The sequence below is a fragment of the Carcharodon carcharias genome, chromosome 23 (genome assembly GCF_017639515.1).
Source record: "Carcharodon carcharias isolate sCarCar2 chromosome 23, sCarCar2.pri, whole genome shotgun sequence".
Classification (NCBI taxonomy): domain Eukaryota; kingdom Metazoa; phylum Chordata; class Chondrichthyes; order Lamniformes; family Lamnidae; genus Carcharodon; species Carcharodon carcharias.
The window spans coordinates 18,558,994-18,574,934 of record NC_054489.1 but is presented as its reverse complement, the minus strand read 5'-3'; the positions used below and the strand labels follow the sequence as shown (position 1 = coordinate 18,574,934).

Genomic DNA, 15,941 nt, shown 5'->3' with positions numbered 1-15,941 from the left:
AAGAATTCTGAACAGAAACTATTCTGTGCCAAAGTATTATTGGCAGGGGAATGTCAGGGGAGAGCCTAATTCTGCCATAAATTTCAATTTAATATACTATATATCTCATGGTAGAGAAATAATCTACAGTGGCAATCAAGGTTTTGGTTTGTAAACTCAGCAGGAATGCATGGGCATAAAAAAAAAAAATCCCTTTTGCCATCAGGTTTCTGCTTAACCCCTCACCCCCATCTCTACTGGCTTAGAAGAGGTGGTCAGGGGTGGGATTCAAACACAACTACTGAATATTTTGCTTTTAGCCCTTTAGTTTACAGTTCAGTGCCAGTAACTGAATATTTTCTTTTCAGTGTTTGATTAATGGCACTGGCTTACTACATCTTGGCCATGCTTTGAAGACACACACACACATACACCCTCATTGCAAACTGAATCTTCCATTAAGTTTCTGTCCTACTCAAAGAATCGATTTTATTGTGCTTTGTGGGGCAAGAAAAAGCACTGATTAAAACATTGTAAAGAAGTACATGTGGTACTACAGGATTAAGATCAAGCACAGTAACAGCACTATACTGCCACAATAAAGTCGTATCTGATTATACCAGTGGAAACTTGTATAGAAGCATGCCTGGTGTTGTCTACAAAATACATTTCTTCAGCTCGGTAAGGACACAGTCATTTCTAACAAAATTAAATTCAACTTGTCAAACTGTTCTTTCGGCTTTTAAAAAGGCAACTAAAACATTAAGAAGCTGCCAATCCTAATGCACTGAGTTTGTGTACTTTGTGTTGTGCCATAAAGTGATAGCATCCTTCTCACTGCGACATGATAGTATGGAAACTTTGTACTTCTTTACAAGGATGGGGGCAAATGGCTTGTTCTTGCACACTTCTTGCTCCCCTAGCATCTACTAGAGGAAAACAAGGCTTCCTCATTACATCAAATAGAAGCCAAAGCAAGCAGCTGTCTGGGATCTTTTTTTTTTTGACAATTCCAGGCTGCAGAATTCAGTTAAATAAGCTTTACTTAGAGAAATACATCTCCTATATCGTACTTCATATTCATTTGAATGAGTAATGAAAAAACATGTACCCATTAGTAGAATGAGAGATGTTTTCTTTAACTCAGTTGGGAACCCACGGTTCAAGTTATTTATTTTTATTTCTGTGGGTTCTACACTAAAAACCTTTTATTTTGCAGACGTTCATTCTGAAAATTAAGCATTTTAAGTTAGTCAAGTGATTCTGGAGGAGTATTCAGCAGTGACACAGAACATCAGAGACACCTGTTACTCATAAGAGTGACAGAAATCAACAACAACAGAAGGGCTCCAGGCCCACAGTCAAACCACAGATTACTGGGTTAACACTTGCAGCTGTGGAACGCATTTGGGAAAAATAGAAAGTATGGACATGCTGTTAGTTAAAAACAGGCTCTACTGCAAAAACCTATTCAAGTCTGCAGGGAGGGCCATCGGAAGTGCACTCAGGTCCCTAGGATCCCATGTGGCCTCAATATACAAATCCTTTCAGGATAAATTAGGACAACACTTACATTGCTGAAAACAAAACTAGCTGCAGGAGACAGCTTCCTACTAACCTACTGATCATGTCTGAAGGAGTCAACCATTTTGTAACAGATGTTAAACAGCACTGTTAAAAGTCAGCGCAGTCCTGGCAGAGATAAACGCCACTGAAGCTGCTTTTTTTTTGCGAGAGGCCCACATTTCCCTTGGCAAACATCTTCTGCTAATCATGGGCAAGTCACATTATCAACATTTAAAACAATTTTTCTTTGCTGGAGACTTTAATGATTTCAGCAGAACGTATATTCAATAACAAAAGGTTTGCGTTTCTTAGCCACCATCATATTTTAGTACTTCACTTGGTTTTGGTTACCTCGATTTTCAGCAAACATTGGTGCAAAGACGGTGGTAAACGATAAGGTAAGAAAACAAGGCAAGTGAATAAAAGCAAACTAATGAAGGGTTAGAAGGACAAATCTAATGAGTAAGCGGTATTCTTAAATTACAGTTAAAAATGAATTAATCCATTTTAATTTAATGCCGATTGATTGTATAAACCTAGCAGACTAGCTTGTATGATAACAACATTACCTCAACTTTCATTAAGTCATCACATTTTGTTCTGTAGCTCTCAGCGCAATGCTCCTGTAACTGTGCGCTGTGCAGGGCAATCAGGTTACAAAATACAAAAATTACTGCATACACCATCAGGCAGAGGTCCCAACACACATTATCTAGGAGGAATGTTTTATTAGGTCTTATATAATTTTGTAGTAGTCATGGTCTGAAAATTGGGCTCACCAGTAATTTTTGATTTTCATTCCTTCCCACAAGTTCTTGACTAATGAGCACAACATTCTCAACCCTTGCAAGATAAGTAGTGAACAGGGACAGTACTTAGCTAAGCGCAGAGATGGAGTTTTAAAATTGCAAGTGACTTCACAAGAAAAGGAAGCAGAAAAAGTTAAACTGGAGAAATTAACGCTCAGTATCCTAATTTAGGGTAATTAGAAAAATCATAGCAATACGTAATTTACGTAGAATTTATAACTTCATTTATCCCCACTATGGAGGTTCACACTAAGCATACAGCACAACTTTTTATTTTAAAAGAACATTTTCAAATACTTCTCTTTAAAAACAAATGTTCACAGGTGATCAGTGGACAGTCAGTAGGTGTACCGTAAAATATGGTGCAATAGGTGCTCCTTTCTACAATTTGCAGCCTGCAAACATGTGGCTGGTGTTCTCTGGGTATTTTCCTGTATGCAAAAGTTGTACATGACTAATCATTTAGCATTTACAGGATATTTTATACATCATCTTTCATGAACTTTAACTTTTTTTTAAATGAGGGAAGGATGTGAAACAGAAAAATACCATGGTATGAAATAAAACGTGCCTCTAAACAGAATTCTTTGCTAAGATCACTAATACTGTACATTACAAAGAGATTTGTCAAGAAAAATGTGAAAGAATTCCTGAGGATTAAAAACCTCTATACATCACAAAAATAAAAGATGAATGGAAATCCCTTTTCAGCTATTTCACTATAATGGAACGAACTCTGTGCTTCATTTTTCAATCCATTCTTTCCATCTCAACAAGACCAATCTCACGTAACAAAGCCAAGGCAATCACGGTCTTATATTTGGGGTTACAAATGTCGGATTCCAATTCACGAAGCACACACGTTAGTACAGTGCATCTGTGTTGCTGTTCCTGGGTCGTTTGATTTTCTCAATATTTTTGATGATCATGTCATGTAATGTTACCTGTTTGGGGGGGGGGGGGGGGGGGGGGCAAGGGGTGGAAATGCAATATTTTAAATTTACAATGTTATTTTTCTTTGATAACAGCGAGAACAGTAAATTAGTATCTTTGCATCTATGGAACCTGGATTCAAATCAAACTAGACTGCTGGGTGAAAGTCTATCACACATCAAACAACGTGAGCTTGCAGATTTACAACTTGCTGGCTTTGTACAGATATTGGAACACAAGTTGGCTGTCTTGATGATGCCAAAAGGACAGCCATTGTGAGAAATTGAACAGTTCACACCAATGTAGCAGGAGTCTGCTTTTGAGTTTTAGAGAAAGGCATATTGTGGTGGCAGAATAGAACAAAGCTGACAACTGACCAATGACAACTTATTGCTGACCCTGGTTGCTGGAAAAAGAAAAACAAGCTCTACTAAGAAGCTGACCTTCTTGAAAAAAAAACACCAGAGTGCTTTTAAGAGTTTCTTTTGTGCCTCATTGTATAGTCTCAGGTCTCTGTCCAATGTATTTGCTCAGGTGAGCAAGAACAGCTTGGACCAATGATTGTGCTGCTTTTCCTGATTTGGTATCTGTTGGGTACAGTGCATCAAGAATTCACTCATATGGAGAAATTACAACTATATCCACTAATTTGATGGTATTGCAATTCTGAGGCCCTTAGTGACTAGGAATTCTATTACTCCCATCTAGAAATCTGCATAGCCCAAAAATATGACTTACCAGTGAAGTGCTCTTTTGATCATTCAAATGAACAAAGCTGCAGGTACTAGAAAGTGCATGTGGCTCACATTTTTGGATACAGGGGCTTCTCGTTGCATTTCCTCTTCAGAGCTATGCACTGAAAGTTGCTTTACATCACTTTGTTTTGGAGAATAAATCAGCCAAAACTTTACTTGATGGGTCTTTTTATATCCAGGTTTTTTTTAAAAAAAAACCTGAACAATAGATGACCACATAGTTCTAAAACCCAAGCTGCATCATTCACAGAGTGTGATGTAAGGGAACTTTAGGAGTACAGTTCCGCAGCAAAAAGTGTCCCTCGCTCAACCTCCAACTCTGTGCAATTTGACACCAGCAGATTTAATCAGATCCAAAAAACCTCTATGGCACCCATGACGTTTTAGTTTCTCGACACCCAGCAGAGTGAGACTGCTCTCAAACTGAATGGTACCAACAAATATTCATTGTGACAGGACAATAAAAGCAAATTATTCACTTTAGGAGCAAGAACTGAAATTATCTGTCTACCTCTTCCCTTACTTTATGTGCTCAATACAATTTCCAAACCAACATATACTGACACGAATACAAAAGCAAAATGCCACGGATGCTAGAAATCCCCAGTAGGTTTAGGCAGCAGCTGCAGAGAGAGAAACTGAGTTAATGTTCTAGATCAATGAAGCATCAGAATGTTTCGTCAGGATGACAAGAGGTCATCGACCAGAAATGTTAACTTTGTTTCTCACTCCTCAGGTGCTGCTAGACCTGCTGAGTATTTCCAGCATTTCCTATTTTTAGTTTGACATAGACAAGTTTGAAATAATATCTTGGAAAGGATTGGCGTGGAGGGTGGAATTGAGAGAGAGGGAGGAAAACACACAAAGGGTAGAAATTCCTCTCGGGCAGTGGCACAAAACGCGCAGCTGGTTTGACACCAATCATTTTGTGCCATTGCCCAGCATGTAATTCTGCATCTCAAACGTTATAGTTTGAATTTGCTAGGTTTCTTTCCAGCAAGTTGGATATATGAAATACAGTAAAAATCAAGTTTAGGAGCCTCTAAATTGAGACTGAGAAATCTCTACAGATAGTTTGTTTGCCCAATCTGGACGTGTGCATATTTCATCCCATTCATCCAAGTCCAGGTAGCTTAAACAAAAGTTAGTACATCATGGCTCAGGGTAGTGGAGTAACTAATGGCTCAGGGTAGTGGAGTAGCTTGGAGTTTAACCAGTCAAAATCATACAGCACATCATTGTAGAACTGGTAAACTTCCTATTTCTTGCTCAGCCAAGGTCATCTTACTGACTAGGGTAATGGTTTGCATGGTTATGTGAAACTCATTGGGAAGAATCCCAACAGGTTTAACACGCCAGGAATTACTAGGGAAGCAGAGTGATTAGATTAGTCAATTAATGAATGCGTCAATCTCAGGTATTGCATTACAGAATCTAAGAGGGTAAACTGTGTTCTTGGTTCTGAATTTTCATTGGCAGGCATGCGATTTTGAAACCCTCTTAACCCTAAAGCAACCAGCTTATTTCTCTTGCTATCAGGAAGAGGGTCACTAGTCATGAGGCAATAGGCAGTGATTAAAAAAAGTTTTCACTTTGCACTTAAACGCCACCAAGTGCTGCCATGCGTGTATCAGATGGGAGACTTATTTTATACGATGACTTGCCAACAACATGTTTCACTATGTTGGTATGAATTCACGATATCCCATACCAGTCATTCTTGGAACTTCTCAAGTTCAGACTGTAGTAGATTGATCACCATTAGGAATTGGACTGAAACTGCCCATTTCACTTCAGTTTTCAATTAGCAGAGAAGAATATTCATCCAGTCAGTCAATCTGGATTAAATTTGGGCCCAGGTTGTAAAACAAAAGGACAGCTATATCATTGGACTTTTAATAACCTTATAATTAGTGTTATTAACGTTAGCAATGTATTTGAAAAGTTGATAAAGCCAGGTTTCTTATGTAGGTGTTTAGAGTTCTTTAACCAATATCATGACCAAAGTTAACAGACATAGGTTTCGGTTTTGAGAGAAAAGAAAAAGCATACTGCACCACAGAGGACTGGAACAATGATATGCACCTGCAATTATCCACAGGGGAAATTCCCCACACTCTACTATGAAAGGAGAGCACCCATGCCACATCAGGACATGTCCCCAGTGAAGCCCAGGAGAAGTTAGTATACAGCAGAAGTCATTGCCTTTACTGGAGAAACATTTAAAAAAAAAGTGGGCAAGGAAGTGAAAAAAAATACAAGAGATCACTGTCACGATTCGATCATCATAAATCTGTGCTGATTTTATACTTACATATTGATTTCTCAGTTCAGAAACAATTAACCGAAGACTGATATATTCCTTTTCGTCAATTTCAGACACTGTGCGACGGTAATCTTCCTAAAATCCAAAACAGGTAAATTATTGGTCCAGCTTCATTTACAAACAATGCTGCAAATTGATTAATTCTCTAGTGTCCAGCAGCTAAAGCTACCCACCATTCTTAATATCATGAATTAGCCAATTTCAGCAGACTTGACAACAGTGCAATTGATCTTGGCATTAGTAGACAGACTACAGAAGGAAAGTCAATCACAATCTCCTGATCGTAAAGTGTGCATTGCAGATTTGAAGTGAGGACAGAATTTACTCCACAGTGATGTTTTCGTCCCTCACCAACACTCACTATTTATGCTCATGAATGGAGTAAAGACTTAAAAGAGGTGTTGGAAGGTATGTGGCAAAGAAGCTAGACCTGGCAGGAATTAATGTTTGAGGGGAGAGGGGAAGCTAAAAGAATTGCCAAATTTCCACAAAACACTTACTGCACCAGTCTATGTGTTGTCCGAGAAAATCAAATGTGTCATTACAGGGAAAAAAAAACAGCCTTTAATACCAGAATAATAACATTAAATATATTACTGAGTCGCACGTATGTGGTGGCATATGAAATTCTGTTCATCTAGTTAGCAATGAATGTAAATAGGATAAATTACCCTATGGCAATGTTTTTGGTGAATTTTGTAGTCCTGACAGAGATTAATGTTTTATTTTTAAACAAATTCAATTTAGCAGTTAATACCCATATCAAACACTCTCAAAGCATGGTTTAGATTTGAAATAGTTCATTTTCCACCTGCTTCAACCATGTGATTTAATTTCAACTTCTAAAAACATTGTGGCTGCCTGAAGTTCCAGACTGCACTGGACCCCTAAACAGTAGGGCAAAGAAGAGGTGGTCCTAACTCATTCCACCTCAGTTCTGAATGTCCCCGATCAATTAACCTTGGCTAGATTTGTATCCAGGCTGTGGAGGCAATAAAAGTTTTCAGAAGAAGTGTATGAATTAACTATCTAATTGAGATTTTATAATGAGTTAATTAAGAGATGAAATGAGTGCCGAGTAATTCAGTCATCTCACAAAATGCATTCCTTAATGCAAAGCTGTATTTAGCATTTGCGACTAATAGAAATTCTTTAATTCAAAAAATACACTGTTCCATTGCCTCTGACCACAAGCAATTAAAGCTTCAGGGTACCACTAATCTTTACTTTTGAAAATTACTTTTTCTTTTCAGGTCACATACCTAGCTCTCCAGGACTTTGAATTCAATCCTTTGATTTCCAGTTGGTGCAGGAAGTTATGTTTAAGTTGCATATAGTGACATCAAAGTACAGCTTATTACACTGAATTCTAATCATTGGCACCATAGACGATTTGCTTTCTAAATACACGAGTGAAACGGAACTCTCACCTCTCTCTATCTTTTAAACAACTTACATTTATATGTTATCTTTAATGTTATAAAACATCCCAAGGCACTTCAGAGGAAATATAAAACAAAATATATGACACCTAACCACATATAGAGATATTAGGTCAGATAACCAAGGCTTAGTCATTAAGGTAGGTTTTAAAGGGTGTTTTAAAGGAGGAAAAAGTGGCAGAGGTTTAGGGAGAGGTTTCCAAAGCTTAGGGCCAAGGCAGTTGAAAGCACAGCCAGTGGTTGCGAGATTAAAAATCAGAGTGGAGATGGCCGATGTTATCAAGGTGGAAATAGGCAGTCTTAGCAATGCCGTGAGCATGCTTGAAAGCTTACCTCTGCGTCAAATATGACAGAGGTTGTGAAGTCAATGGAATTGGTGGTGATTGAGCACAATTAGTAACAGGACCGAAGACTTCAGTCTTCCCAATATTTGATCAGAAAAAAAATTCTCCTCTGACAATTTAGAGACAGCAGGTTGAGATAAGTGGTGGTGGGGAAGAGCTGGGTGCCATCAGTGCACACAGAGATCACTGATAATTTCAGTTGCAATGTTAGGATAAAACGTACCCAGATCCCTTATTAGCCATTGTGAGAGATCAAAAGATCTTTGAATAAAGCCAAGAAAAAGTGTGATTAACTACGTGTAATTGTGTAGGACTTGGTAATAGGAACCAGCTAATGCGCTAACTTGCTAGGCTTGGAATTCACTGCAGACCTAACATTGTTAACTTTGGTGATATAAACACTTTCACATCAAAGTAGTTTTATTTCCACTTACCACATGGGGATACTTAGCTACTTTGGACACCAATTTTGCTCTTGTAATGTAGTATCTGGAAAGCCACAAATATATAATTTGTTTTAATTAGGGTTTTGTTGGCTTGTAGAGCCAGAAAGCTGAACATTATTTATTATATACTAGTTATACTCAACCTATTGCTTTGAAGCCTTAAAAAAAGTTAAAATCTTAAATAGAGTATATTTAAGTTTGTGTTCTAAAAGGTTCCAGCTAAAACATACTAATGGATAAATCCAGATAATGATTTGTACATTAAAATCTGTACTTACCGGGAGATCTGATCCAAGTATGAAGCAGCTTCACTTTCAACTGTTCGAAGTTCTGCAACAGTCTCTTCCTTTAATTGTACGGAAGGGGGAAACAAAAAGATTGAGCAAATTTTGCGTAAACTTGCAGTCTGATTATAAAGAATTTTTGCCAAATTTGAACCTTTGTTCAGGTTATTTAATATTGCATTAAAGGCATAGTCACCATTAATTTACTTGAAGAAAATCTCCATTTCAAACTGAATTTGAGTCATTATTCTACCTATTGTTCCTTTAAATTCCAATACAATGACAACGGCATGCAAGTTAATGGGCAACCCGAATGCAGAGTTGGTCAGTGTTGGTGAAAAAAACAGTTCTTTCAATCTCATGTAACACTCCTCTGAAAACATATGTTTAAAAGCCTACATGAAAAATTATATTCTTAAATCCATAGCAGTTTTAGTGAAACGTGCCACATTGGACTTAAGCCATGATCATCATTACACAAGATTGGCATTAAAGAGCAAGAAAAGTCGGCAGTTCTGACTTAAAATGAATGGCAGCCGGACAGGAACAGATCCAGACAACTGCTCGGGTCATGGTGGGTTTGTGTCACTTCGTACATTAAAAACGGCTAAGAAATTTTACAGCTTCTCTAATGCTTCTGGAGGAGCACATTCTATTGGAACCTTTACAATATTAGTTTTTTTAAAAAAAATGTAATACAATAAATGAAGTAATGATAAACCAAGGAGACACAGCCAGTTGTGAATAGCAGATGTGGAACAGTGCTGTTAAAAATGTAATACATGTGCATTTGATCATTTATACTTTATAACACAATACATACACGTGGAAAAAGTTATTTGCAAACTCTTCCTTTGCAATTCCATTTTGCATTTTTTTTTAGCATGACAAGACAGGGAATGTTGAGGAAGCGATCAAATGACACCTTAAACTACCAGCCTGCCTTTTCATATTTGGCACTTGGTTTGAATGGAGTCCAGGTAGAGATGAAAGTGGCCACACCCCTGCTAGCGGCAAAGTTCTTGTGTGAAACGAGTCTGGACACCCTGGATGCCATCCTTTGCGGAGATGCAATTCCACAGAACAAAGCTATCTGCGATTCAACAATCAGCATGGCAATCTGAGTTACAGCAGCGCAGTACTTAGCTGCAGCTATCACCATGCACCCAGTCACAGCAAGGGTCGAGAGTGCTTGACGTTGATATGCAGCTGAAGGGGAAAGGCACTCCAATTCCAGCTGACAACTCTCACCGTGATCCACCGGGGTGGGGAGGAACCCCAAAATGCAAAATAAATCGCAAATGGAGGGTGCAGCAAAAAGGTGTAAACCTAAAGAAATACTACATATGAAGGTATTACCTGAATAGAAACACCAAAGTTGTTGCCATCTTCTATCCTTGGTATTAATAGCTGAACCCACATTTTAACCTAAGGCATGTTCAAAAAAATGGATATTATACAGCTGCACAACCCACATTTACAGGAAATTTAGATAACACTAAATAACACAATACAGCAAAGATCTTGCATCTGGTGTCATGATTATTTTTTTCTCCCAACGCACAATAATGTCATATGGGAAAAGAGGAAGGAATAGAATGTTCTCTTGGCTTTGCTTACTGAATATTGGCCAATAACTAAGTCTTTGGTTTCTAGAGTTCGAAGTGACTAGGGCATCAGGATTTCTGCAGCCAGTTTAATACACTTTGCTCCTTATTAGTATTCTAAATATTAATGATTTTCTTCATGTGCTGCTTTCATCGAGGACACCATCAGCTACTTAAATATATGCTTCAAGTTGTTTCTACAGAGTTCAGATTTGTGACTTATAGATATATTTACAGCACAGGAGAAGGCCATTCGGCCCATCGTGTCCACACCAGTCAGCAAAGATCTGACTATACTAATCTCATTTTCTAGCGCTTGGCCCACAGCCCTGTAGGCTATGGCATCGTGAGTGAATATCTAAATACTTCTTAAATGCTATGAGTGTTTCTGACTCAACCACCCTTTCAAGCATCAGATAGTTAAAAAGTTGATAATCATTTTTTTCCCCTAAATGGCAATCAACTTTTGTTTAAAGGGGCACGGTTAGACTGAGACATGGACATGACGTGGTAATTCCAATTCTTCAGGTGATGCACAAAGGCATGGAGCACCGGACATGCCCACATCTTTTCTTAGGAGAATGTGCATCTCAGGACCCATTCCGCTTAGACACCCCTATTTTAAATACTCCTGAACATCATGTTTGGCAGTCAATGGTATCCTTGCTTGATGTTCTGTAATGTACATTTCATAAAGTACTTTTTTTTTGGCTGGGGGGGGGGGGGGGGGGGGGGGAGAGTGGAGAGACATTCCCCACCCATTTTAGCATTAGACTGTGGGTGTACCTACACCACATGGACTGCCACGTTCAAGGAGGCAGCTCACCACCACCTTCTCAAAGGCAACTAGGGATGGGCAATAAATTCTGGCCCAGCCAGTGAAGCCTACATCCCGGGAATGAATAAAAAAACTTCCATCTAAATTGAGTGGACTATCCCTCTGAACTCCAACCTCATATATACTTACCTTTAGTGTTAGGTACTATATTCTCCAAAGGGCATAGTCCAACAATTCTGGGAGGACATTTGGCAATTTTTTATTTACCATGGGACTTTTTATTTGTTCCCTCTTATTTTTCTCCTCTCTGTTCCTGCAGTTGTTGACTCCTTACTGGGGTAGAATTCCATGGTCTCAATCATCCTGTAAGTATCTTACCCAAGTGAACAATGTTTTAGGAGATGTACAAGGCTGTTACATCATGGTATTCCTGATGAAGAGCAAAAAGCTATGGGTGAAAGTATTTTGAATATTCACTTCAAATTGCCTGAGGCAGAACATTACCAGCAGTTTTATCACTTTTCGTGTGTGTATCAGGATCCGTATTAGTTGTGTGTTAGTGTCACAAGAGGTCAGTTTCCAGATTTATGCCAGAGGGCTGTGTCAGAATGACAGTTTCTCCCACATTATGGCCTCACTTGTAAAGAACAGTCCTGAAACAAATGCCTGACACTTCTACAAAATACTTGAAAAAATTAGAGGAAGCTTGTGTGGCTCACGCTCAACTAGTTTTTTTCTAGTTCTACAATGTCCTTATATGTGCCACTGAAGAAATAGCAGGGAAGTCCTTTTTTAACTCTGAATTTCTACAATATCTTTTCTCCACAGACTGACCAGCAAAGGACATGTCTGGTTGGTGAAATTTCTCAATGTCATGGCAAGTTGGTCCTGATGGGGCTGTGCTCATCCTCATCTAAACTTAAATGTAGAAGTGCAGCACTATGCCACAACCAAATTCTGGAATAAACAGTTTGCTAACTGTGCAGTGTCCAGCCTGCACTCGAGGTTACAGTCGCAAAATATGTCACGTACCGTATTGCACTTTTCCATCAGTGTCCTGATTTCTGGTTTTATTTTCTCAATCATCTCAACCAGCTGCTGGTTGCTCTTCAGCATTCCATTTGGAATTACAAATACCTTTGTACCTGTAATTGCAAAATTTAACATGACTATCAAGTAGGGAAGATCAGAGTGCATTCTGCACTTAAAAGAAAAAAATACTGCAATGCTCTAACTTTGGCAGTAAAGTTGCTAATTCCCAAAAATAAAAACAGATGTTGGAAGTAAAGAGAGCGCAAATCAAACAGCGCTTGAGAACAAGACAGGTTAACTTGAGTGTTAGACCTTTACCAGAATAGACCTTACGTCAAAAACATTAAACAGCTCAACACATGACAGATTTACTAAACGCTTCCAACATTTTGCACTTTTTAAATCCCAAGAGTTGCAGCAATTAGTTTTATCCTCGCTGTTGAATCTCAGAGTATGAATGGCTAAGTGCCAACTGTGAGCAACTTTGGTTGAATTTACTAATAGGGATTTAATTAAGATTGAAAGAAGATGGCCAAAATCAACAAAAACACAATTTTCAAGAAAATTACATTATAAATGGGCAGTCAAATAGCACTTTTAAGGATGTAATGTAGATGAACTTTTAATAAAACACTCCAAATATCTTGCCACCTTTCTCAGTTCTTCCAATTTTTTTTGTAGTCTTGTGTCCATTAATCACTTTTAAAATTATGTTTTTTGTTTCCTACTCTTCTAGATTTCTCGAAGTACAGGATGTCATTGCTAAGAAATGCTCCCAAGTGAGATGTTCCAAACGCTAGGCCCAAAGCAAGGCTCCCTCAAGTCAGTCCAAATACTCTATGTTAAGAGGAAAAATACTGTCTACTCTAGAGAATCTTCCACGTCCCAACCTCAATTCTCTTACCGTTTTAGGTGAGGGAGATTGTGAATCTATGAAATTATAGACATTCTTGTGGTTTATACTGGCACCACTAGGAACTGGGAAAATCTGATTTTCCTTCAAATCTGGGTCACTCTGTTTGAATCTCTCCACCAAATTTCCACTCCTACCATTTCACTGAAATCAAAAGTCACAAACTACCTCCTCCACAATTCTGACCTCAAAGCCCAGTCTCTTTGACCCAAGGTTTTGGTCATTCATCTTAATGAATGCATGATGAAATATCATCAACCTGAAAAGTTAATGTTGTTTCTCTATCCACGACTGCTCCCTGATCTGGTGAATGTTTATAGAGTCACTAGAACACAGGAGGCCACCACTCGGCCCATCAAGTCCATGCCGACTCTCTGTAGAACAATCCAATTAGTTCCATTCCCCTACCCTATCCCTGTTACCTTGCAAGTTTATTTTCGTCAAGTGCCCATCCAATTTCCTTTTGATCATCTCCCCTTCCATTGCCCTCATTGGCAGTGAATTTAGTTTTCCGTTTGCATTCAGCTTAACATCCATTCTACTACTTGCCCCCTGACTCAATGTTCTGACCTCATTCATGAGCCTAATATGCAGTAACTTAATGAAAGGTCCTTTGAAAAACTAAATATATTATATCCTACACCACGCCCTGACCTGCTTTTTCTGTTGCTTCCTCAATTAATTTCCAACAAGCTGGTCAAACATCAAACATGATGTTCCCTTTCAAATCAGTCTTCTAACCCCGTAGCTCCATTCTCGAATGCCTCCAATCAGATTTCTGCTGCTGCCACACAATGAAATAGCCCTCTCAAAGTCACAATTGACATGTTACGTGGCTTTGCCCATGGCAACTATCCCTCCTCAATCTTTTCACACTGTCTGCAGCCTTTGACATGATTCGACTACACTATACTCTCTCTGGTCACAGTCTGAGGCTGGACCAAACCATATGCAACCTTAACATCCTATTTGACCCAAAGGTCTAACATTTTCAGTTTTTATTCCAAATATCGTCCTGTTTGCTCAGCACCAATATTTTTTCTTACATCTTTGAAATACCTTGGAATGCATATTTCTATGTGAACGTAAGTCTGTTGTTTAAACTGACCCAGTCCAACCTCGGAACTCTCTAATCAAGACAGAATCGCTATTTTTCTGGTCATATGGAATGTCTAATCTCTAATGTTGTACCTATCTGGCTCACTAGTAAACTGCCCAATTAATCATGAATATAGAGTCAAATGTCATTGCAAGCAATGGGGATCACAGTTCCTATGACAGATAACTTGGGCCCCGTGTAGATCTAAATAGAGAGTGGCAAATTTATAATAATGACGACTCTTTTTTGCTGCAATCCCTCAATTTAATTTTTAGAACATATTTGACACTTGTCTCTTCTAAAAGTAATTCCATAATTTGATTGCACTAGTAGATTTGAAGATCTCCTCACCCACCTTCAGTCTAGTCACCAATTCTTTTCCTCTCCTTGTGGGAGAGGTCAGTGTTACACAAATGGAAAATGCAATAAACCATTCAAGTCACGATATGGCTCAAAGAGGGTTAATGCAGAGAATTTGACAATTTCTGTGCGCTAAAATAATTTTTATAAGCAAGCCATACATCTTCAGACAAGGAACTTCAGCAGCTCAGAGCCCCTTACGCAAGTGGCTTTGCTTAATAATTTATGGAGCTGGAAAGCAAACTTCCTTTCCAAAAAGCAATCAGCATACAAATTGCTATATAAACATGTCAAGATGTTGTACAAAACAGCTTCACAATTTGGAAGTCTGAATTATGTAACAAACATTAAAACTTGGCCTGACATGAAAACTCCTTTTTCTCTCCCAACAATTTTTTTTTTGAAAAGAGGGGAGAGATTGAACATTTTCACACTTTTAAACAGTTAAAACATGCAATCATTGTTTCCCAGACTGGTTCTTGGAAAAATCCTCTGACTAGAAGGGAGACCATCCTATTTTTTTTTTCTTCATTTCAGACTGTAATTCAGTGACTCAAGGTGAGATACTCGGTTGGCTAGGCATCAGATGAAAACCACATTTACAAGTCCCACCCCATTTGAGTAGCTTGCTGTCAGCCACGATACAGGTTCACACAGACAAAATGGCCAGTTATTAGAGGGCAGCTATCACACATTGAACCCTGTGCAAGTAACTGTCACCACAATTGCTAGAGAAAAGGAGAAAGAAATTCCGTTGACTAGATGTTTGATATTAAACGCACAGCTATCTCAGAACAAATTTTTAAACAAATGGACACGATTACAAACAAAAACATTATCAGGACCAGTGTGCTGCCGATAGTGGAATATTGGCCCGCGGGCCAACATCATTAATGAAAAAATTACACAAACAAATTAAGGTCAGAAGCAATGTAATCTTTAAACAGGCCCTTGAGTTACACAAACAATCATGATGTAACAGGAAGCGTCAGGGTGCTAATCTACAGGCTATTTTCCAAGCCTTGTGCTAGAATAGGAACTCGGAGGCTTGGATGGGATTGTTCTGTGGACTTTGGAATCCTGACAGCGGGACCAAATGGGAGTTCTGAGACGAGTGGAGCAATATTCCATTAGGTGGCCTCCTAACTGTCTGCCTAAGAGCTGGAGTTGCAGCGAGCTGGATCCTCAGACATGGAGAAGCCTTCAGCTGAAAATTTAAAGGAAAATTTCCAAAGGGGCAAGCCCTCTGGCAGAAGCGTTTGGACCAT

The 15,941-nt window shown here is 38.7% G+C and overlaps 1 protein-coding gene across 2 annotated transcripts in view; it reads right to left on the bottom strand.

Moving 5' to 3' along the window:
• Window positions 1–442: 442 nt before the first annotated feature.
• Window positions 443–15,941, bottom strand: part of psme3 (proteasome activator subunit 3) — a 30,636-nt gene continuing 15,137 nt past the window's right edge. Inside the window, exons 6-11 of one of the 2 annotated variants that reach the window (XM_041173369.1) lie at window positions 12,302–12,414; window positions 10,244–10,312; window positions 8,879–8,946; window positions 8,589–8,643; window positions 6,357–6,443; window positions 443–2,785 (exon numbers count right to left, since the gene is read on the bottom strand). In XM_041173369.1, coding sequence (XP_041029303.1) covers window positions 2,693–2,785; window positions 6,357–6,443; window positions 8,589–8,643; window positions 8,879–8,946; window positions 10,244–10,312; window positions 12,302–12,414 — 485 coding nt within the window. In that variant the 3' untranslated portion in view covers window positions 443–2,692. Of the gene's footprint in view, window positions 3,299–6,356; window positions 6,444–8,588; window positions 8,644–8,878; window positions 8,947–10,243; window positions 10,313–12,301; window positions 12,415–15,941 lie in introns of both variants that reach the window. The other variant, XM_041173370.1, reaches the window with a different exon arrangement.